We start from the raw sequence: 22500 nt of genomic DNA, 5'->3' as shown, positions 1-22500 counted from the left end.
GTCCTAAGGACTGACGGTACGGATGGGAATCTGAACTCAGGTTCTCACTGTGTGGGGAACACTGTATGACTGAGCCATCTCCGAAGCCTGTTCTTTGATTCTTGATGATGGAGTTAAGAAGAGACATTACCTATCCCCAGAAAGACTTTTCATCTAAAGAATGCTAGCTGAGAGTCATGCAAAATGTCAAAACATAGCAGTGTCCAGTTAGATAAAATTGCCAGTGTAAAATACTTACAATACAGTAACAAATGGCTAAATTAATTTAAAAAAAAAAAGCACATAGTGTCTTCACACATCAGAAGTAGCAAGAAATGATAATTATCTAGCCACAGCTTGAAATAACCTTGCACGGGACTCTGTTGTTGGGGACAGGCCTGCACGTTAGATTTCTTTGTTTCCATTATACTGACTCAGTGCTAACAACGCGCCCTACGTCGTTCTCAGGTGGTAATGAAAGCTACAATTCTCTTTTCTAACAAAGCATCACAGAGAAGTTCTTTGGGTGCATTTTTATACTCCAAACAAAAGCACAACATGTCAGAGCGGAGCAGGTTACGGAGATGGAAAATGGAGGAAAGGCAGAGACAGAGGCAGGGCAGATCGGGCAGTAAATACAGATCTTTATGTACTAGGTGGGTGAAATTAATCCGTCCATTTGATCTAGAGAGTATTCTTAAGTTAGGGCAAAATTCTGCTTTTCAGTTGCATTTCATGAATGCCGATGAAAAAGCACTTCTACTTGGAGTTATGTGCACTGTTAAATTAAATTACAATGCGCATCAGGATAGAACATACAACACAAATAAGTGGCTTATTTAAAAAGCTCACAACTCTTTATGTATGTGTAGGAGCACTACAATAATCATAGAAACATTTGCATTTTAATAAATGAGAATATGATGAGCCCATATTATTGTACTTTTAAATAAATAATACCCGGTTGGTTCTGCTTATTTGTTTCCCCCTGTCAGATGGAATGCGGTGTAAGGAGCTGAGACTTTTCTCAGATTTGAAAGACACCAGTTTTGCACGACCCCAGGGAGGGCAGAGGTCAACACGGAGAGTCCTGGTTAAGACTAGGTTTCCATAGTGAGAGCTGATGGGGGAGGGATGAATGAGATGGCTCATGAGTTCACAAAAGCCCTAGCGTTCAGTGACTAGGACCTAGGAGAGCTGGGTCTATAAATAATCCAAGAGATAAGATAGGGAAGCGAAAGGGAAGGGGGCTCCTTACTACGCAGGAGGAATTCCACTCCCACACAGATTCAACTGTACCGATACACGGCATAAACTCTTTGTTAAATGCACGCGCGCGCGCGCGCGCACACACACACACACACACACCAAGAACTACAAAACTTAGGCAAAACAATTTCTAATGTCACCTTGCCATGAGAATAATTAAGACAACAACTCCTTACCCTGACGAGCTCCTGAGGAAAGGGCCCTCGGGAGTTTTCTGGCAAGTTGATTGGCGGGATGACCCAGTCTCTCTTCTGCCTCTGTAGGGACCCACTGTGCTTGGCGAGTTGTCTGGGGAATACTATCTCTTCAATTTCATGTGGTTCCTTTGCATTAAAATACAAGAAGACATTCCTGAGGACTAGGAAGAGCAGCCTCTACGATCGCACCGTTATTAATGTATACCTACATATGTAGGAGCCAACATGTATTATGAACAAAAATAATAACTCAGAAGGCCCTTTCCTTGTCCCTTAGTTCAATAACAGAAAACTGCCATGAAGCATTTGGATTGCGCTACTCAGTGAAAATTGAATTAGAAACAATTTATTATACAGGCCAGTTGAGTAAACTACTTGCCGTTTCTATAAACCATCCTAGAGAGTGGTTAATATTAAACAAAGTTTAATAGCACCCTTTTATATATTTCTCATTAGTTTTGACCACAGTTCAGGTAATGTGCCTACTGTACATTAAATTCAGATCTTGATGTGTTGAGATATAATTTGAATTCCAAGAGAAGTTTAATACATACCGCTAAAGAATGTCTCAAATATTTATGACCCTATTAAATCCCACAGAATTAATGCTGTAATTATTCTAAACCTATGTCAGCTGTGATGGATGCAGTAAATGACCCACTTTGCACACTAGGCATTAATCTCTGCTATGTGTCAACATTTTCTTCTGTTTCTCTCGATGTCTGTGGACATTTTAGCCATTAGGCCTTGCTGTCTCTGTGCAAACATCCAGGACAGTTTGCTGGAACACGGAGAACCAACAACAACAGACACATCTTTTCACCCCATTAGGTACCAGCCTCCCACTTTATATATCACTCGAGTGGCTTGAATTCATTCAGTACCTAATGGCTTAATGCATTGTATTTTACATGATTTGAAATGTCAATAATACTATACAAGGAAAGCAAAAAAAAAATTTTTTTTAGTATATTCATTCATATTTGAATATGTGTATGCACGTGACATTTACAATTAAATATTAGGATGGCCTATGTTTTTATCTAATTATAGTATATAAAATAGAACGGCCAGAGTTCAGGCTCATGGCCTTCAAAGTATAGGGGTGTGTCCCTGAATCTGAGTTTGAACAAATTCAAAGAACCTGGCATTTATAAACAACATAGGATTTGTGAAATCATTAAAGTATCTAGCTAAAAATTCTTATGTAGAAGGCTGGGTTGAGGTGGCTCATGCCTTTAAATCACTCAATGGAGGCAGAAGCGGGAGAATCTCTGTGAGTTTGAGGCCAGCCTCATATACAAATAAAATCTAGGACAGACAAGGCTACACAGAGAAACCTTGTCTCAAACACCAAGCCAAGCCAAGCCAAACCAAACTAACAGAACCCCCAAATCAAAACAAACAAAAAAATTGTTACGTATTTTCACAGAATAAGCACTCAATAAACCCTTGCCAAGCCCAACAGGTCCTGGGGGGGAACACTTCATTTATTTCACCCTGGATCCCAACAGAGGGAGCGCATCACTCCTCAAAATTAGTGGCAGGGTGCAAAATATTTCATGCTACCCAATTTGCTCATGAAGAAATAGGACAGACCTCAACCCTCCTTGCCAGAGCCACTTTCCTGTCCCCACTGTAGATCTGTACCTCCCACCTAATAAATTTGACTGATGACATCTTCCAAAGATGTGTTTATTTTGTGGTTACACTTAACAGCTTGTAAAACATCACAGCAATGTAACGCAAACTACTTCTAATTTGAATTAAATTATAAATCTCAAAATGTAAACAAACCACTCCAAGGCACTTTCTGGTGGCTTGAAACATACTTAGCCTATTATGTCAGAGACACAACTAAGTACGACGGCCAAAGAGACTGAAGTTGACGAAAGCTGAAATACTGGCCGTCCGTTTATATGGTAAGAATTAAACCCATATTTAGGTAGGAGCATAAATCTAGTTGTTTAAGCGTAAGCTCCGAAGCCGGGTCCCGGGACCGTACCTTCACAGGCTCCTCAGGCAGGGTTGGCTCCAGGCTCAGGTTTACGGCTACCTGCCACTTTTCCTGGGTCTCTTCATCTTGGGCATAGATCAGGAACTTTGCCTGCTCTGCAGAAAGAGGGAAGCTTCTCACAGCATACACCGTGCCGTCCTCATCCACCTTGAAATCTGCTGGCTCGCTGCTTTCATACTGAACTTTCCTTTTTCTATTGCAGTTGCTGAATTTCACTGCGAAAGAGAACAAGTGCCTGGTTACTCCGAGGCGGACCCGGCTAATGCCATAACTCGTACTGAGTTTCGGGAAACGATAAAATGGAGCAGCCTGAAAACACGGAGGCCCTTTTCACATGTGTGTGCTCATGAGTTCTTGTGCATGTGTGTGTGTGACTTGCCCAGGGGCGTATAGATGTGAAGACCTGAGTTCGAGCTCCGGTGCCATTCTTCAGGAGCAGGCCATCTTGGTTTTTGAGATATCCTCTCTCATTTGCCAATTTAGCTAGGCTGGCAGGCCAGTAAGCCCTAGGGATCCGGCTGCCTCTGCCTACTTGGGCCTAACATGAGAAACATACATTATCATTGCCTATATTTTTTACATGGGTGCCTCATGTTTACACGGTAAGCGCTGCCCCTGCCACTAGCTGAGCCATCTTCAAGGCAGTAGGACATTTATCTTCAGACTGCAGCCTATGGTCAGTTCTCTCTAACTCCAGGATATACACATGTGAAGATTATACCAACCTCAGCCAACAGCGGGGTGAATATATTCCAAGAGAAAAATAGTTACATTTACACTGGAGTCCTGGATAGGTAAAGGCTTTTCCCCCTTTGTCTTTTGTAAACATGAGAGGGCAACTATGGACAGAACATGCACATTTTGCTAAGTATTTCATAATCTAGAGATGAAATATGCAGGAAGGTACGCTTAGGCTTTGTGCAAAGCATATACCAGGACACTTACATGTCAGAGACTTGAGCATCCTTGGACTGGAGTGTGCTGAGCCTGAATCGCCCTTAGATTAGAAGCCATGACTGCATCAAGACATAGGTCTGCGAATGCCCTGCATCTCCTTGTCTAAGCATCTCCTCACTTTCGCCATCTCTTAGGTACCGGCCATCATGTGCTCCTGATTTCAACCTGGACCCCTTGTGCAGGTGGTACTTCCTGTCCCCTACTAAGCTCGCGTCTTCCCTCATTCCCAGCTGCGGCCGGTATCTGTCATGTACCAATGGGAGTTCTTCCACCAGACTCACAGCTGAGCCTTGCACTCCACTGGAGAGGCATTCAAGCCTGGGTGTATCAGTTGTTTGTCACCCGGCACCCTTCTTACCACGGAACCTCAGTGTTTTACTCTGGGACAAACACTCAAAGGAAGGAAATTCTGGGTGTCTTCATGAACACCCACAATGTGTCCTAGAATCCTGGGAACTCACAATTAGTGAAAGGAGAAGAGCATCATTTCTGGTCGTCGGGGTGCTTGTGTGCTTTTGTGTTCTTAATTTGAATTCTCACCAAATGAGATAACATGTATCTCAAATAAATTTAAATGAAAACTAAATCAGTGCCTAAGGAGGAGGATCTAAATGATTTCAATGTGTTATTCATGCCAGTCATAATTGTGTTGACTTCAAAAGGGGGGAGATAAGCATTTCATAAATTCAGTGCCAATCAACCTGTGTCTCAGCAGATGACGAAAGTTAGATTCTGCATTTACAAAGAGAACCAGGCAAGCTCAAGAGAGCCTCTGAGGGAGATCATTTCTTTTGCGGTCCACCTTCCATCTTTCCGAAGAAATATTCCATAGCAATGGCAAGTGAAGTTTCACATATTAAACAGTTTTCATTTCCCAGACAACTGATGCCACAGTCTGGTCGTGATTATATGAGACACAGCTGGCAAGTGATAAATGTGTTTGTCCACAGTTCAAAGGGCAATCACAGGCGGCTTTCATGTTTCCCAAGGATACAAGGACAAACTATTTTATTATCCATATTTGGTTTTTAGAGGCAGGGTCTCCTAGAGCTCAGGCCACCTGCAACTGAATTCTGTGGCTGGCAATGGCCCTGCCTCTGGAGGGCTGGAATTCCCAATTTAAGAAGTCCTCTGTCTCACACAACAACTGAAAACGGTTCTCTCAGTTCTGTTCACACCAATGCACTGAGACAAGGACAGACTATAGCCGTGTCCCACACTCACTCATTTCCTTTACTAAAAGTAATAACATAGTTTAACTACTGAATATATAGTTTTCCACATAATGCCATATTTGTCATGCTTAAAATTTCAGTCATTAAAAGTAAAAAGGAAGTTGTATCTGCAACTAAATTATGTTACAATATAACATTGGTCTTTAGGGTATAAATATCCCCAAATAGACTTAGTTACTACAATCTTCCATTTGACTCAAATTATTTTCTAAAGAACAATGGGATTTACTTCTCCCTGCCCCTACTCTCTTCTCTTCTTTTTTATGTTGGAAAGTTAAAGACAAAAGAAATGCTAAAATTGCTTTTGGAACCTTGCTGAGAAATCAAAATGACGGAATTATACCATCATTTATTAACAGAAGTGAGTAACTTATTTTGATATCATAAAAAGTAATTCATGATTCCTCAGCTCTCTCAGATATATCTAGTCTCCTCTGCATTTTCTGCTACATTTCAGCACTGCAGCATGCATCTTCCCTCTCTATTCACATCTGGATTGTTGCAGCTGTGCCCTGTGTAGTCTTCCCCCAGCTGCAGGTGACTCAGCACCGGTACGGCTTTATCCCTTCATGTGTGACCTGCGACACAAGTCATACACGCACCATGCCAATTTATAATGCTCTCCTAACTTTTAAAAATGTTTGTTTTTAGTTTTTAAATTGTATGCGTGTGTCTATGTGTATGTCTGCTCTGAATTTTAATGCACATTTTATAGAAAAGTTGAGCTGACACTGTGTCCATTATAACCAGCATTCTAATAAATATTCCTTATTTTTTAATGGTGACCTGTGACTATGCCTTCTCTCCTTAAGATGACAAAAAATATTTAGTGGTTTTGATTTTCTGTGGCAACTAATAAGTGATGAGAATAATATAAGTAAGTGCTCATAGATATCTACCAACCCTGTAAAACAATTAAAGAGGGTGGACTGGAAGTAAAGAGAATTTCTAAAGTATGCAAAGCTTACTATACCAAAGCCCCACAACAAAAGCCAAAGACCAATGCACAATCCCAGAGCCTTCAAAGAAGCTATAGTAAGTATTCGTATTTAAGTTGCTGGCAGTAGTAATTTGAATTCATTATTTGTTTACTAAGAAGCATTGCAAAGTGGAGTTAAAATGAAGTTTTAGCTCAAGGCCTTGCTATGCAAACAAGAGGACCTAAGTTTGGATCTTGGGCACTAACATGAAACGTTGGGTGCAGAGGTTCACACCTGCCGTCCTAGTACAGAGAGGTAGAAAGAGGAGACTCCCTGGAGCGCGCTGGCCGGCAGCCAACCCAACTGCAACTGTGAGGTGCAGCATCAGTGGGGGAAGCCTGTCTCAAAGGCATGAGGTGGTAAATGACTCCCAAGGAGGGAGCAATTTAGTATCAACCTCTGGCCTCCAAATGCACATGTACAAAACCCAAATCACAGGAAGACGGACAGTTAGCCTTGACAGTGAACTTGTGCCATGAGATTCAGTATCTCTGCTCTGCAGATGCAGAAAGGAGATCCATCCGTGCTGTTGTGTCCCTGACTCTGGTCATTTCCCAACAGGTTCTAAAAGAAGCCAACTAGTTGAGCCACGGAAACCTGAAGTTTCAATAAACAGTACAATTAGATGAAAATCCCAGCAAAAGCTGGTGAAGAAATAAATGCCAAATTTGGAGTTCTGAGAGTTTCACGGCAAGCAGTGTTTTTTTTTTTAAAGTTAATTCTGTTCTTTTTTTTTTTTTTATTCTCCTCTCTTACAATACATTCTTATGACAAGCTCGCCTCCTTTTAGTCCTCTCAGTACCACATACCACCGCCCTCTCCCCCGGATCCACTGAGAAAGGACTGTAGGAGCCAGAGAGGTCGAGGGCACCAAGAGACCTTGGCCCACAGAATCAACTAAGCAGGGGCTAATAGAGATTAATAAGTAATTCTTAACTCTGCATAGTGGCCCAGGTTCTGCAGGTTTGCTGATCTACTTCTTTGCACTGGAGACTAAACCCAGGGTCTCAGGCACAGCTAAGCACATGATGGAACATGGAGCTGCATCTGCAGCCTCACTCAGACGTAACAGGATGTGTCTATGTGGGGGTGAGGGGATGACTCGCTGCATGTCATGCGAGCATGAGAACCGGTGCAAGATGCCCGACTAGGGCTCCTAACTCCTGTGCTTAAAGGATGGAGACAGGCGGATCCCTGACTCATTGGCTAGCCAGCCAGTCTAGCTGCACTGTCAATATTCAGATCAGTGAACAAAAACAGTAATTGTGGAGAGAGATGACAGAGAGCGAGAGAGAGAGAGAGAGAGAGGAAAGAAGAAGAAGAAGAAGAGGGGGAGGAGGAGGAGGAGGAGGAGGAGGAGGAGGAAGAAGAAGAAGAAGAAGAAGAAGAAGAAGAAGAAGAAGAAGAAGAAGAAGAAGAAGAAGAAGAAAGGGGAGAGGGGAGACAGGAGAGAAGAAAAGAGGAGAGGAGAGGAGAGCAGAGGAGAGGTGAGAGAGACCTGACACTGAATTCTTGTATACTTACGCATACGGGATTGCCAAGTTCGTACACACAAATACATGAAGACAACCATACCAACAAGTCTATATACCACATACGCAATGTTTTATATACAATTTGTTTAAAACATACATTGTACCATATAACTTTGTGCATTCAAGCGGCACAAAAGTTAACAATTTAATGAACAAGGATTTCAATGAAAAAGGCCCTCTCCAATAAAGGTCAGCTCAGCACCATGCTCAGCAGTGTTAGCCATCTTGTGCTATTTGAAGTCACACAAATTAAAATGCCTCCTTATTTCTAGGAGAACCGTGTGAGTTTCATTTGTTGCCACCCAGTTGATGTTCACTGCCTGTTGTCATTTTTGCCTTCCTTGGGCCTGGATGCAGCTAAGGGGATTTTCTCCTGCTTGACAAAGTGCTAGGACCAAGATGTGAAATTTGCACAAGGTGGCTATATTTGTACAGATACTGTATCATTAATGGTAGAAAGTGGCAGGCTTGGTGGTGCACACCTCTAATCTCAGCACTCAGGAGGCAGAGGCAGGCAATCTCTGAGCTCTGTGAGTTAAGACGCCAGTCTGATCACAGTAATTTTCCAGTAAGTCAGAGGTACATAGAGACTCCTTGCTCACTATGGTATTTATAATTATAAATAATAAACTATATTTACTTATAGTTGTGTTTCTCAAAAATAGAGGAAATAAAAGCAAAAATAGAACCAGCAAAAATCATTTCAAAGAAGTAAATAGCCTAGAGATAGGTTTAATTGTTAAAATTAGAATGAAAGTTTACCTTTGAGTATGAAGAAGTGGATATATCCATGTGTAATTGCTGGATACATATACCATAACTGTATCTGTAGCACAACACACATACACATACCCTTCTGGAGATATCTTGTTCTTGTTGTAAAAGATTTTTCTTAGGAAAAGTAGGTAGATAAAATAATGAACAAGAATTTTTACTTCTGTTTTCAAAACACGAAGGAATTTTACCATATTTCATCATGCAAATTTCAGAAAATGTGATGCAAAATTTATCTTAATCTTTAGGAGTGAAATATTCTCGTGTCTTTGGGGTGGATGAAAAAGTGTTTTTGTCAGAACCTACAGAAGATCAGAATTTATACTGGACATTATTGTAATCTATGTACTTCAATTAATACAAATTTGCCATTGTTTGTTTACCAATGGTAAAGAAACTGTCCCATGGATGTAGGACCTTGCTGGGGATAACGTGGGGAAGGCTGAATACATATGTACATCTGTAAGTCCAGCTTTTTCTGTTAGCATGACACTGGTGTAAAGAGCTGGTTTTACTTTTAAAAGCTTTATTTTTCTTATTTTAGCTACATGCATGGATTTCTGTGGGGGAGAGTAGTTATATTCACTCCAGTGGAAGCGCCCATGGAGGTCAGAGGCATCAGTTGTGTAGTCATATGTGGTCAGTTGTTAGCCATGCACTGTACATGCTGGGAATTGAATAAGGTCTTTGGCAAGAGCAGGAAGGCCTCTTCACTGCTGGGCCATCTTGTCAGTATCTCAGTTAATTTGGTTTTTTTTGTTCTTTGTTTGTTTGGTTTTTGTTTTGTTTTGTTTTTTAACAAAAGCTTTCTTATAGATGATGGCCTAACATTCCACACTATAAGATATGTGCCAGGCAAGGACAGTGGTGAAAGTCATCAGAACCTTCCCAGCATTCCAGTGAAGTGTCAGTCAGTCTGGCATCACTAAGAGCTGGGTAATTTACATAACTCCGACTTGCTCTTTGATGAAAGTCATAACATTTTATCAGACAAATGGAATAAAATTAAAATTCTATTATTTTATAATCAAAGGATTTGATTTGAAAACTTTTTCTGACAGCTCCACTACCCATATATTAAAATATTAATTTTACTTAAGTGTTCAGACAAAACTAGAAACAGGGTTTGAATCACAAGAGGAAAGTAAATGCGTTTATTTAGGCAAATGAAAGTACAAAGTAAGCTGGGTGTGGTGGCACATGCCTATAATCCCAGCACTTTGAGGAGGCAGAGGCAGATGGATTGCTGTGAGTTTGAAGCCAGCCTGGTCTACAAAGTAAGTCCAGGATAGTCAAAGTTACACAGAGAAAACTGTCTCCTAAAACCAAAAGGAAACGAAATGAAACCAAACCAAACCAAACTAAACCAAACCAAAACAACAACAACAAAAACCAACCCACCAAAAAAGTACAAAGTACAAGTTTTGCACCAAGGATTAATTAAACTTAAAATAAATCTGCACCCTTTCAGATGTGTGTGGCTTACACCCACCATAACACTAAGCAAGGAAATGTAATTAGACCACTGTACAGCTTTCGTACATAACATGTGGTTACTGCATTCTAGCCCATATAAAACTTTGCTAGCATGATTAATATAAAATTAAGCACTGGGGAAATAATTATTTTAAAGTATTTTTTCTCTTCAGGCAATACCGCCTGTTAATGTTAACCATAAAGCCATAACACCCATATAAAGTATTAACAGGAAAACACAGATCACACATATTAAACGTATTAGCAGTTAATCGTCCTACATAAATCCAAATGTACATGTGCTAATAATCACATGTGATTTACAGGTTTTTGTTCAGGAAAAACATCACATCATATTTATAAGCAATTATAAGAAAATATCCTCAAATATTTTCATGCTTAAATGTGCTTTTTAAATTTTTGTTAGTTTCTTCTAGTTTAATTGCCATTTTTGAAGGCCTATTAAGAAAACAAGACCCTTATTTTCAGTGGAGGCAGCAATATTTAATCAGACAAATGCGATAACATTGAAATTCTATTATTTTTATGAATAATTAAAAGATTTGACTTGAAAACTTTTCCTGACAGCTCCATCAGCCAATATCTTGAACTGTTAAGTTCACTGAAGTGCTCACACAAAACCAGGAATGTACCGAACCTCCCCTGCACAGGCTGAGCGCACTATCTATCAATGAACTATGGATCGGTGAATGGAGACAAGAGAAGGAGGGAAAGTGGGCGGAGCAGCCGTGTCTGCATCTTGCAGTGTTTGAATACATAACCTCCAAAGCAGGCAGAATGCTTCCCAAGAGGCAGGTTTTGTCAGAAATCTAAAGTGTGCTTCAGCTTGCTCTTGCCACCCTAGGACATCCCAAAGAGTTAACTTGAGAAATGCTTTGTTTTTTTCCTAACAGAACAGTAGCCTTTGTGGGATTTATCACTTTTCTGCATGGATGCCTGCATGTGAGATACCGTAGACATGCGAGGAATAATTACGGATCGTTTGCTGGAAATGCTCATTGTATTTTATTTAAACGCAAAACTATGTAAAGAAAAATAAAAGATGGAACGCAGGAAATACATTAAGTAATACTCAGTAAACATGTATCTTACAACAGAAATGCTTTTTTAACGTCAAGTGATACTTGAAGTCTGTGTGCATGAGGTTCCCCTTTCGCAACACGTTTTATGACTGAAACATCTAGTCATTCATTGCCAACTTGAAAACCTCATCTATAAAAGCTGGTATTGGCAAAGAACAGTGCATTTTATTTTTTTTCTCCAAATGCGAGGAAGCCTGTCACAGGCCACGAGGGATGGGTTTATTCAATTTCACGATGCCTCTTCTGCCTCACTCTGGCAGACACAATGCCAGTGTTCCTCATGGTTCAAAGGCTTTTCCCTGAGGATTTCACAAGGCCCGCCGAGAGACTACTTCAAGCGCTCACAGCCATCCTTCTAGTGGGTTTAATAATTTCTCCCCGGGATTTAAAATGTAACCAGCTAAGCATCACAAGTCAACTCGATCCTTTTCTGAAAGCTGGATTTTTGCTTCAAAATTATGTACTCTCTGTGTAATTTTTTTTTTACAGGCCTTAGCAGTTTTCAATTAAGTTTACTCAGGTTCTCCAAATGGCAAGCAACTTAGTTACATTTTCAAGTGAACAGCTCTCCTTCAGCAAATCTCCAGCGAATAGCAGCCAAACACACGATTGGGGTGGGCGGGGAGTCTCTCCTAGGCTAACTTGTGCTCTTTGATGTGTATCAGTTACAGGGCATCCCAAATCCTCATCTTTGCACAAAGTGCAGCCATTTAGTTTCCTATTTTCCTATAAATGCACGTGAGATTAAAATTAATGAGCAAACTTTTACACACAGAAATTTTAACGGGACTAGTGGTTAATCTTAAAATATAATAGGAAGGAAGGAATAAAACTAAGTGAATAGAGGGGAAAGTGTGAGGGATCAGTAATTGAAAGGAACCAAATTAATGAATCCAAAAGCTCCAACAACCATGAGGCAGTGACGTTCACACACATCTCGCTTTAGAACTGAAGAGGCAAAATAAATCAAGTTGGAATATTAACAGAAATACCTTGATTCTAAAGTGGTGATCAGGTTAACTTGGAGGATTTGGTGGGGGAAACTCCTATACCAGCAAGTGTTGCAGTGGGAGGGTCGGAGATGTTGTATGAAAGACGTGCCCTGCAATTGGTCCACACAGGTCTTCCTTAAAGCACAGTGGAGTAGGCTGGGATAGAGGGACCAGTGAGTGGAGTGCCTGCCCTGCAAACACAATGACCTGAATTTGAATCCTTAAAACCCATGTAGAGGTCAGAGGTTGTAGCAAGAGCCTATAGCCCCAGTGCTAGGGAGAGAGCAGCCAAATGCTAGAGCTTCTAGTCAGTCGTGAATGCCAGCATCAGGGAGAGAAGCTAGCTTTAAAAAGTAGGGACCTCTGTCCTCCACATGCACATCTACATACATGTACATATGTACCCATGTGCATGGACACAAAGGGCAGAAAATAGTAAAAGTAAAACTTTTCAACTGCAAGAAGGTTTAGGAGGCAGCCACAAAGGAGCATCCATATATACGTTTGGTCCTATTGTCATAAAATGGTTAATGTTTCCAGAATGTCTAAGGGCAGCCGAGAACCAATTTGAGATCATTATTCTATTGCCTCACCGGTGTCTTATTCACTGGGGATGAGATTCTAATGAGTAAAGCCATTAAACTTCATTTATCAAGTAATACTGTTGCACGGTAAACAGCTTTATCAAAAAAGCTGGGAACCTGGCTTGAGTGAGACTTAAAATTGTAGAGAAGCAGGCACATGCTGATAACCCATCCAAGGGTCCAAGGGTTCGGACACGCTGTGTTTGAGTCACGCTTACATTCAACAATGTCAGTCCACGCTCTAATCTGTCCTGGCCATGGGAGGCCAGGAAGGAAAGCCAAGGCTCTGGCTTGCTGAAAGCAAGATCAGCGAAGTTATCTTTGTCGTCTGCTGCTTGCTTACCCCTCTCTCATCCACTAGGGGGAAGGTGGGGGGATTTGGATGAAAAGGCAACTGTGGACTGAACCGACTAAGGAACTGTGGTACCATCTTTGGACAATGTCAGTGAGTGCTATTAAGGAGAGTGTTCTAAGAGCCATACAGGGATGGCAGAGGTGACAGGACAAGCATTAGTGTTTCCTGTAGGATAGCCACAGCCGGAGATACAGTCCTTCCTTACCACCTAGAGGTCATCCTGGGGCTAGTACGTAAGACAAACTCTTGCCACCAGGCCTGGCCATCGGAGTTGAAGAAGTCCAAGAGCCTTTGTGGGAAGGAAGAAACTGGCCTCTGACCTCCACATGCATAACACACACACACACACACACACACACACACACACACACACACACACACACACAAGCATGCATGCACACAATAAACATCATAAACATTTAAGTTAAATGTTTAAAAATGACCATGCTCCAGGTACCTGAGAGTTGCTCTCTCAGCACATGGCATGAGCCCGGTGGGAGGAAAGAAGTGCTATTCAGTAGAGATATAATAGAAGCCATTTCTGTTGCCTGCCTACAATAACAGGCATGCTATAAACACACAATAAGAGCCTGGAAATACTGTTCAAGCGACCGAGAACATGATGCTCTCACCGAGGACCCTAGTCTGGCTTTAAGAACCTGCCTTGGGCTGCTCAGGACTACTGTTTACATCCAGCTCAAGGAGACAAAATGCCCCACCCCTCACCTCGAGCCTTTTCAAGCACTGCACTCATGTACACAGAGCCAGGCAGATATACACAATTAACCGTAAAACAATCAGGGCAGCTTCCAGTGCCCACGGATGGCATTCCAGGCAGGGTGTGGTGACATGTTTCTCCACACGCATGCAACAATGCTCAACGATTCCCATGGCATCCCACCCTTTGTAAACATCCAGAACGGTAACATATGTCTCTCTTGCGCTGGAATGACACATATCTCTTTCCAGTAGGGTCACTTAGAAGATGCTGCCCTCTTCCCCCACAGGTAAGACAGCATCACACCAGGGATGAGGAAAACCAGCCTCCATCCTGTGAGGAGTGGCCCGAGTCAGACCACACACAATCAACTGTGCAGGGATGGGGAATCTGTGTGGTTGAGGGAGCTCAGGAAACCTATACGACCAATGTTGTAACTCATGCTAGCCCACCATGTCACAAGAATGAAATAAGCCAGAGTCAAGGCTATGGTAAGTAGAACTCAAAGAATTAAAATATTTAACAATTTCTGAACATCTTGATATCTCTTTACCAAAAGATGTCTTAAGATGTTACAAAACGCGTTTTGTTTTGTTTTTTAAATATCTTCAGTGTTCTTTTCTCAGCTAAGGCAAGTCACGTGCTATTAAATTCTGTCTATACAGGAGTCATCAAGTGTAAAAGAAGAGAATGAAGGGCCCATTCTGTTCTGGAGAAGGAAACTGGACAAAAACGGCAGCATGGATGCTACGTAAGTAATTATGAGATGGAAATATGAAGCGTAGGTTTCTGGCAGCTGAGTGATGCTCTGCATCCACTTTTGTGTGTTAAACAACTGGCTGTGCACCACGATTACAGCCCTCTGCTTTCTGCGCATCTGAGTGACTCAAAAGATGCTGAGCACACCTCTGGGCTTCACCGATGCTCCTTCTCCATGATCCTTCATGCCATGAAATTGGCAGAACCAAGCAATACATGTGTAAGCTTTTCTTTCCGTGTTCAATTAGGTTCCCCCAGTGTCTTCTCTGTCCTTCCTCCCATCCATGTCATGTGCCCCCTAAGAAATTACATTAACATAGCACTTCCTCTAATGAATCCACATTCAGAGAGTATGATTCGTAGCCTCTGAAACTTGAAACAATTCAGCTAACTCCATATTTTAGGCTACTTAATTTGACAAAGCATTATAATTTTTAAAATAGGTTTTTTAATCAAAATTTAAAGAAACAAACAGAAGAATGTCCAGCATAGACTTTACTGTCTTCAAGTGCACCACAGGAAGAAAACACCCGGACTAGACTAAACCTAAGCCTCAATCAGTTTTAACAATGTGGCCTCAACATGTGACACGGCAACAGTTAAGAATAAATGTGTGCTCTGAGTGCAGCACTCACAGCTACAAGGAACAAAAAATTATTACATCTTTCATGAACCGTGGAGAAAAGGAAGAGACACAAAGAACAAACTGCTCATTAACAAACGTCACAAAAGGACATCCTATTAGCCAACAGCAGAAACCACAGAAAAAAAATCATTGCATCCCAGAGAGTGAAGTTAGAAAATAAACGTTTATTCCTTTAGTTGCTCGAAAGGGAAAAAGGTACGATCACATACGAAGAACTGCCAATCCTACAATAGAGATCTTGACAAATTGTTATGACATAAAACATCTATTTTTGAAGCCAAATTCCTAATTTCCACTGGTAATCTCCCCAAAAATGCACAGGGCTCCCTATGTGCTAGAAGGACCTTGGTAAGTTGGATTTTTCATAGATTTTGCTTTGTTGTTACACTTTAAGTTGCCTTCCTTTCTGAGCATTATCAAAATTATATATATATATATAAAGTATTTAGTAAATAAATTCTACAACGAATGCAGAAATAATACTTTTTACTTCATTTAGGCCATGAGATTACTCTAAAGAGTTAGATAGAACTCCAAAACCATTAACAGAGCTTAAGTAGTGCAAGGAATATACAAGCTTAAATGAAACTTCAAAAGCTGAATATAAATTTATCAATGCATTAATAATAAATATTAGTTAAGAAACATCAAACAACCTAGAGAGTCCAGCCTCATAGTACATTTTTATGATTGTCTCTTTTCCTCCTTTCGGGTTTCTAAAGAATTCTAGCCAGTTTCAGTCATTCCAATGTAACACAGACACAAAAAGTAAGGGCTTGTCATCCAGAGTACGCAGTAAGAATTGGAATAAAATGTTTACCCTATTACTATCATCATAATAAAAGCTTATTTCAACCTATATGATTTAATATACACACACAAATGTTTAAGATGAGCCATGCTCTTTTTAATGCCACGTTAATTATATTTAGAAACTATAAATTATAAACTATTTACTAAATTGTAATATGCTATCTTATAACAATATTTATGTCATTGCAAGGGGGGGGAGAGAGAGAGAGAGAGAGAGAGACAGAGAGACAGAGAGAGAGAGAGAGAGAGAGAGAAGAGAGAAGAGAGAAGAGAGAAGAGAGAAGAGAGAAGAGAGAAGAAAGCACAGAAGAATCGGCATGCCTTCAACTAATTTTTTTCTATTTCAAAAGTCGGGTGCTTCTACCGGCAATGGTAAGTCTTTGCCTCATTGCTGGGGTGACACTTTTCATTTTGAGATGTAACTGTACCATTCCCATTGTGTACATCAGTGTGAATGGGATTACATGTCAAACTTTATAGCAGTGGTTCTCAATCTTCGTAATGCTGGGACCCTTTAATAAATTCCACATATTGTGGTGACCCCATGAAATTATTATTATGGGGCAACCATAAAATTATTTCATTGCTATTCATAACTGTGATTTTGCTACTGTTATGCATCGTAATGTAAACACCTGATGTAGAGGATACATGGCGTGTGACCCCTCCCCCCAGAAGGGCTGCGACCCCCAGGTTGAGACCCACTGCCCAATCGCATTATGGTCATCTCTGTATCCTACCACTCTGCACCGTATGGTGACCCTGGATGTCTTAGGGGTTCTTTGCTGCTAGAGTAGTCCCCTCCCCACCTGCATGCTGCTATGGCAGTGAACCCAGCTTTAGGTGTATGAGTCTCCGGTTCAAGCATCCTTAAGTTGTACGGGGATAAGGATATACCATATTTAATACATCCTACCTAAGCTCCCACACATGTATTCTGGGAGTTTCACTGCATTAACTAAGATAATGCCAAGGCACACAGGTAATCTGCTTCCAGTGTAGCATTTCCTAATCAGTATGTATTAGCTACAATAGATCAAGTTAGCGAGAATAATGTCCTTATCCTGTCCCAATGATTAGATATAATAAGACAATTCATTTGAATTGTATTCTCTTGCCTGAAAGCTTCTGCAATGTTAACGTTATATAGAACAACACACTAAAGTCTTTATAAAGTTTCTAAGTTTATTGTGGTGTGTGTATTTCTGTGTGCATGCAAGCATGTGACACCACAATTAGGAAGACAATAGACAGAAGGTAGCTCGCTCTCTCTCTCTCCACTGTGCAGAGCAGGAAGTTTTACTCAGATTGTTAGATCTGAACACCAAGAATTTTTACCTGCTAAGCCACCTCTTGGATTCCAAATATTTTTTCCAACCTAACACTCAATTATTAACTTCTAGAAGCATGGAATAAAGGAAGTGACAGTAAGTAATGGACCAGTATGACCCATCACCTGGACAGTTCTGTTCCCATAGGCCTAGCAAAGGGACATGTGAGGTGGCAGGAGGCAGAATAGAGAAGCTAACATGACACTGGAATACAAAGTATGGGGCAGAGGCTGAGCTTGGGTTGATGCAAAGGTGGAATGGATGATGAGAAGAAATCTCCCAGCACAATGAGTCCCAAGTCCCCCATCACAGAAAGACCCGAGCCTGGAGGACAGCCCCCAAATCGCAGAGCATCTCAACTGTCGAGGTACACCTGAATCCTGGGTACTCTGGTGATCTGTCCATCTCTGCCTGGGCCTTGGGACTTATCCAAAGACCTTCCTGCTATACACCCTCCGTCTAGATGATTTTCAGCATCCCTCAGGTTTGAAAAGCCATGTTTCTAAGTAACTAGATGAATCTTGAATATTTCTGGCCAGATTTTAGCCCTTATGTAAATATCTGGACTACTACACAGTCAACTGCCTCCTTGACAAGAGGATATACTAGGCAACTGAAATCAAACAAAGGCAAAAATCAAGTGTTGGTCCACCCTAACTTCCTTTACCAAGTGGGTTTGCTTTCTTTCCTATGAGCTCCCCTTTCACAATATATCCCCAGTATGGCCACTTCTTATCATGGTTGGCTACCATCTTACTATCTTTCATTATCTGGGATAAGTCCCAGTCCAAGCCCCAAACACCTGTAATTGCCTTTTAAACCTGTGAGCTGGATTGTGTTCAAATGATTCGCACTTTCCCTACATTAAAATCCTTAGCAAAGCCTATGGCCTGCCACTTCATCCTTCCTCCCTCTTCTAGCTCCCCGGGTCTCTCACCAGCCAGAAAGTCTTCAAGGATTTGTTTCCAAGCCAAGCTGGTTCCTGCCTGTGGAACTGCACGCATGTTAGAAACACACATACTAATAAGAGTTGAGAGGGAAAAAAAGAGAAGGCTAGAAAACCGGGGAAACCAATTAGTTGTGTGAGTAAGAAAGGCCCTTGGCTCATCTCATCTTCCATAGCTGCGTGGTTGAAAGGGGCTTTCCCCTGCCTCCACCTACTTCCTTTCTTTTCTTTAGTGACACGGCTATTTACCAGATGGTTAGAGTTGAGTTTCCAGATGAACCAGAGGATAAACACAAAGACTTCTTAGCTAGGTTGAGTAGAAAGGAGTGATGACTGTTGCATTTATCCACGATGCTACAGTTGACTCGGGCTCTGACCATGTCACACTCCTTCTCGGGCTACACTGGTTTCTGGGCACACTGCGGTAGCTTACCCCTCATGGTACCTTACAGAGCCAACAACAATGGTCTGGTGATGGCAAATGCCAAGCTGCTTTCAATTAGCACAGGCGGTTCATTTGTCACCCTGCCTTCATGGAACATGTATGAGACACAACTTAAGGAAACAGAAGGCAAAAGTAGCTATCGCCCTTACTGTTGCAGATTAAACACTGGTTTTGAATGCAGTACATTAACTGGTACATGCGACATCATTTAGCTCTTTGTGCAAAAGTGAAGCATTTGACCAATGAAGTCATCAACTACCATGCCCATTAGTATCGCCTCTGAGTCAGGAGTTGAGAGTTAGAATGTTTCTGATATAGCGTCTCATCTGGGCATGACCTATAATGTTCATATTCTTTCAGGTATATGTATGCTTATATATTCATACAATTTTCCTACTTTTTTGCATAGGTAACTGTGAAAAAAAGTGTACTTAGTATTTAAAGCAACATGTCTCCAAGATTCAGGGACATCCTGGGAAGCACCTGCTACACCTAGGTAAACTTGGTGAACTTCCCAGTTAGTGACAAATAACCAAATAAATATGTATCTGCCAAGTCTTCGGGAGTTTCAATTTAGGGCTCGAAGATCTTTAATAACTAAGTAAAGTTTAACAAAAGTGTTTGCAAATATTTGAAGAGAGACCACTGGAGATGGAAAGGTATATTGGGTGGCTTTGGATGTGGTCCCAGAACAGGACAAGACAAGGGGCCACTTCAACAAGATGGGCATGACACCATGCTCCTTTCAGCAAGATGGGCATGACACCAAGGCAGGGCCAGTCCATTCAGAATGCTGGAGACAGAGCGCAGTGCTGGATCCTCACCCTTGCTCTTCAGTCAGTGCTTTTGTGAGGGACTGGAACTGGGCAAGTTTATCCCCGTTGGGGAAATTTGCTTAGAATGGTGTGTTTAAAGACGCATTCCCTTTATGGTGATGGGGTTTCATGGACCGAAGTCTCTTACTTAGAAAAGCTACCTCCAGGTAGGCTGAAATCCATTAGTCGAAAAGGAAAAGTGTCAACAAAGGTGAAAACGATAGCTCTGCTTATGAATGTGTGTGTGTGCATGTACATGTGTGTGGGTGCGCGAGGGTGCGCGTGTGTGTGTGTGTGTGTGCGCGCGCGCGCTTACACACGGGACCACTTGTGAGCATGCAGCATATTCCTCTCACAAGAGGATTGAAAGATGATGCTCAATGCTGCTGTAGTTGATGGCTTAGCTTTGTGCCCTTCTGGTGTCCTGTAGGGTCCAACTATAAATACGAGGAACACCATTAGTGGTACCTTTTAAGCCCAGAAATTATTTTAAAATACACAATATAATATGCAAGATGTGATTATGAAGACATGAGATTGATTTCATGAGTCACAGAGAAAACTAAGATTCATTATATAACAATCATGCCTTGTATAAATTACAGTCCAGCCAACTGGGACACTAAATATGCACTTTAATTTGGATTACGGTACAAAAGTAACTTCACTATCTAATGAGATGAATTATTAATCAATGCTAAAAGATACTTTTAAAAAGCCCTGCTTGAATAAAGGCCAACTCTAATCTCATGTATTTTACAAGTAAAATCTCCAATAAGCTATTATCATTTTGTTCTCAGTTACACCACACCCTCCGCTTACTTTTTGTAAGTTAGAAGCTTTATCAAGGTTGGTGGCTCAGGCATGCATCCCAGCTGTTTCAAAGACTGAGGTGCAAGGCTTGGGAGTTCGAGGTCACCCAAGGGTACAGAGTGAGTTCAAAGCCAGCCTGGGCAACTTAGTGAGGCAGTGTCTCCAAAGGGAAAAGGTGCAGAAAGAGCTAGGGTCATAACTTGGCAGTGCTCATGTATATCCAGGAAGCCCTGGATTCACACCCTGATACCAAAGAAGAAACAGAAGGAACAATGTTCACCAGTAAGGAGATTTTTGCCCTTTTATTCCTGTTGGGTGGGAACAATTTAAAAAGTAGTATGCTTTAAGAAAGCAAGTGTAGGCTGCAAGATCTTCAGCAGGTAAGGGTGCTTACCACCAAGCCAGACTTGATCGGCGTAACTCACACACACACACACACACACACACACACACACACACACACACACACACGATGATGATGATGATGATGGTGGTGGTGATGAATAGAGAGTAACTCCCGCCTTTGGATAGTCACTGCTTTACACGTAACCAGAAGGCATCTCGGTTGGTCAAGATTCTGCTGAGTCCATGCACAACACTAAACGTCTGGAAGTCTCTGTTTCGACAAGTTCCTAACCCAACTGCTCCACCGAAAGTTGAGCTCAAAGTTTGCTTGCTTTATTGCAGTTGATCAGGCCCTATGAAGAACACAGTGGCTTCTCTGGGACAAAAGCAATAAGGCTGAAGAGAGAGCTCGTTTAGCAGTGGGCTGGCTATGCATGCTTTGAGCACTAGCACGCAGGTAAAAAGCTGGGCCCTGTTTCCAGTGTCCACCACAGTGGCAGTGCTAGTGGGATGGGGAGGCAGGAGGATTGCCCGGCCCTCAGGGGCTAGCCAGCCTACCTTTTTTTGGTGAGTCTCATGTCCCAATGACAGAGGCTGTCTCAAAAGGCAAGGTAGATGGCTCCTGGGGCATGATTATTACCTCCACACAAATGCCGACATTAGAGCATGTGTAGGCTCCCCACCTCACCTCCCCCCTCCCCCCACAGGAGCACACCACCTCACATGTAAACACTCTCTCACAAGCATTTAAGAACACTTAGAGGAGAAAAATTATTGTAAATGGGTGCTTCTTGATTTTAAAAGACATTAAATCCCCAAAGCTAAATCCAAATATAACATTCCAAGAAATTATAGACAAAAGGGCAACAGAAGCTAGAGATAAAAATGGCAGTTGTTCAGCTCTGGGTCTTCCTGTAAGTGCACGTGCTAATGAGCTGTAAGGTACAGTGTAGTGCTTTCTTTTGCTAAAACTAATATGCCATCATGGAAGCAAAAGAAACTCCAATTCTGCTTGAAACTCAAATGCTCCTAGAATAGATCTGACCAGTCACCTTTTGAGTGTGAGGTTCATTTCAGTCACTTCAACACTGGGGAATCACAATGAGTTTACATCCCTGAAGATCAAATGATGCCACACCTTCTTCCCATTCTGAATTGTGTCTCTCACATGTTTTAGAAGCAGGGGATGTTATAAGGAAAAATGAAAAAATTTAAAATATGCTTCTTTTAAAGGACACCTCAGGTGTTCTTAGTAAGGAATACAACGCATGTGGGAAGTGTAGACATGCCTGGAGAGACTTCAGGACACAGCTCATAGTGTCTGGAAAGTTCAGGAACAATAAACTAAAGACCATGGAAGTTTTCAAAGGCACGGTTTTCAAAGTTGGGGCACACCATTTAGCCAGACACTATGTC

General features: G+C 41.6%; 1 protein-coding gene across 1 annotated transcript in view; it reads right to left on the bottom strand.

The window, feature by feature from the left end:
* The window catches only part of CDH2 (cadherin 2), a 222140-nt gene that overhangs the window by 58466 nt on the left and 141174 nt on the right, over positions 1 to 22500 (bottom strand). Inside the window, exons 3-4 of the mRNA XM_084779631.1 lie at positions 3451 to 3677; positions 1425 to 1571 (exon numbers count right to left, since the gene is read on the bottom strand). Of these exons, the coding sequence (XP_084635757.1) occupies positions 1425 to 1571; positions 3451 to 3677 (374 nt within the window). The remainder of the gene's footprint in view (positions 1 to 1424; positions 1572 to 3450; positions 3678 to 22500) is intronic.

This window comes from Acomys minous (assembly GCF_964271855.1).
Source record: "Acomys minous genome assembly, chromosome: 4".
NCBI classification, from domain to species: Eukaryota; Metazoa; Chordata; class Mammalia; order Rodentia; family Muridae; genus Acomys; species Acomys minous.
This window is presented reverse-complemented; position numbering and strand designations above follow the sequence as displayed.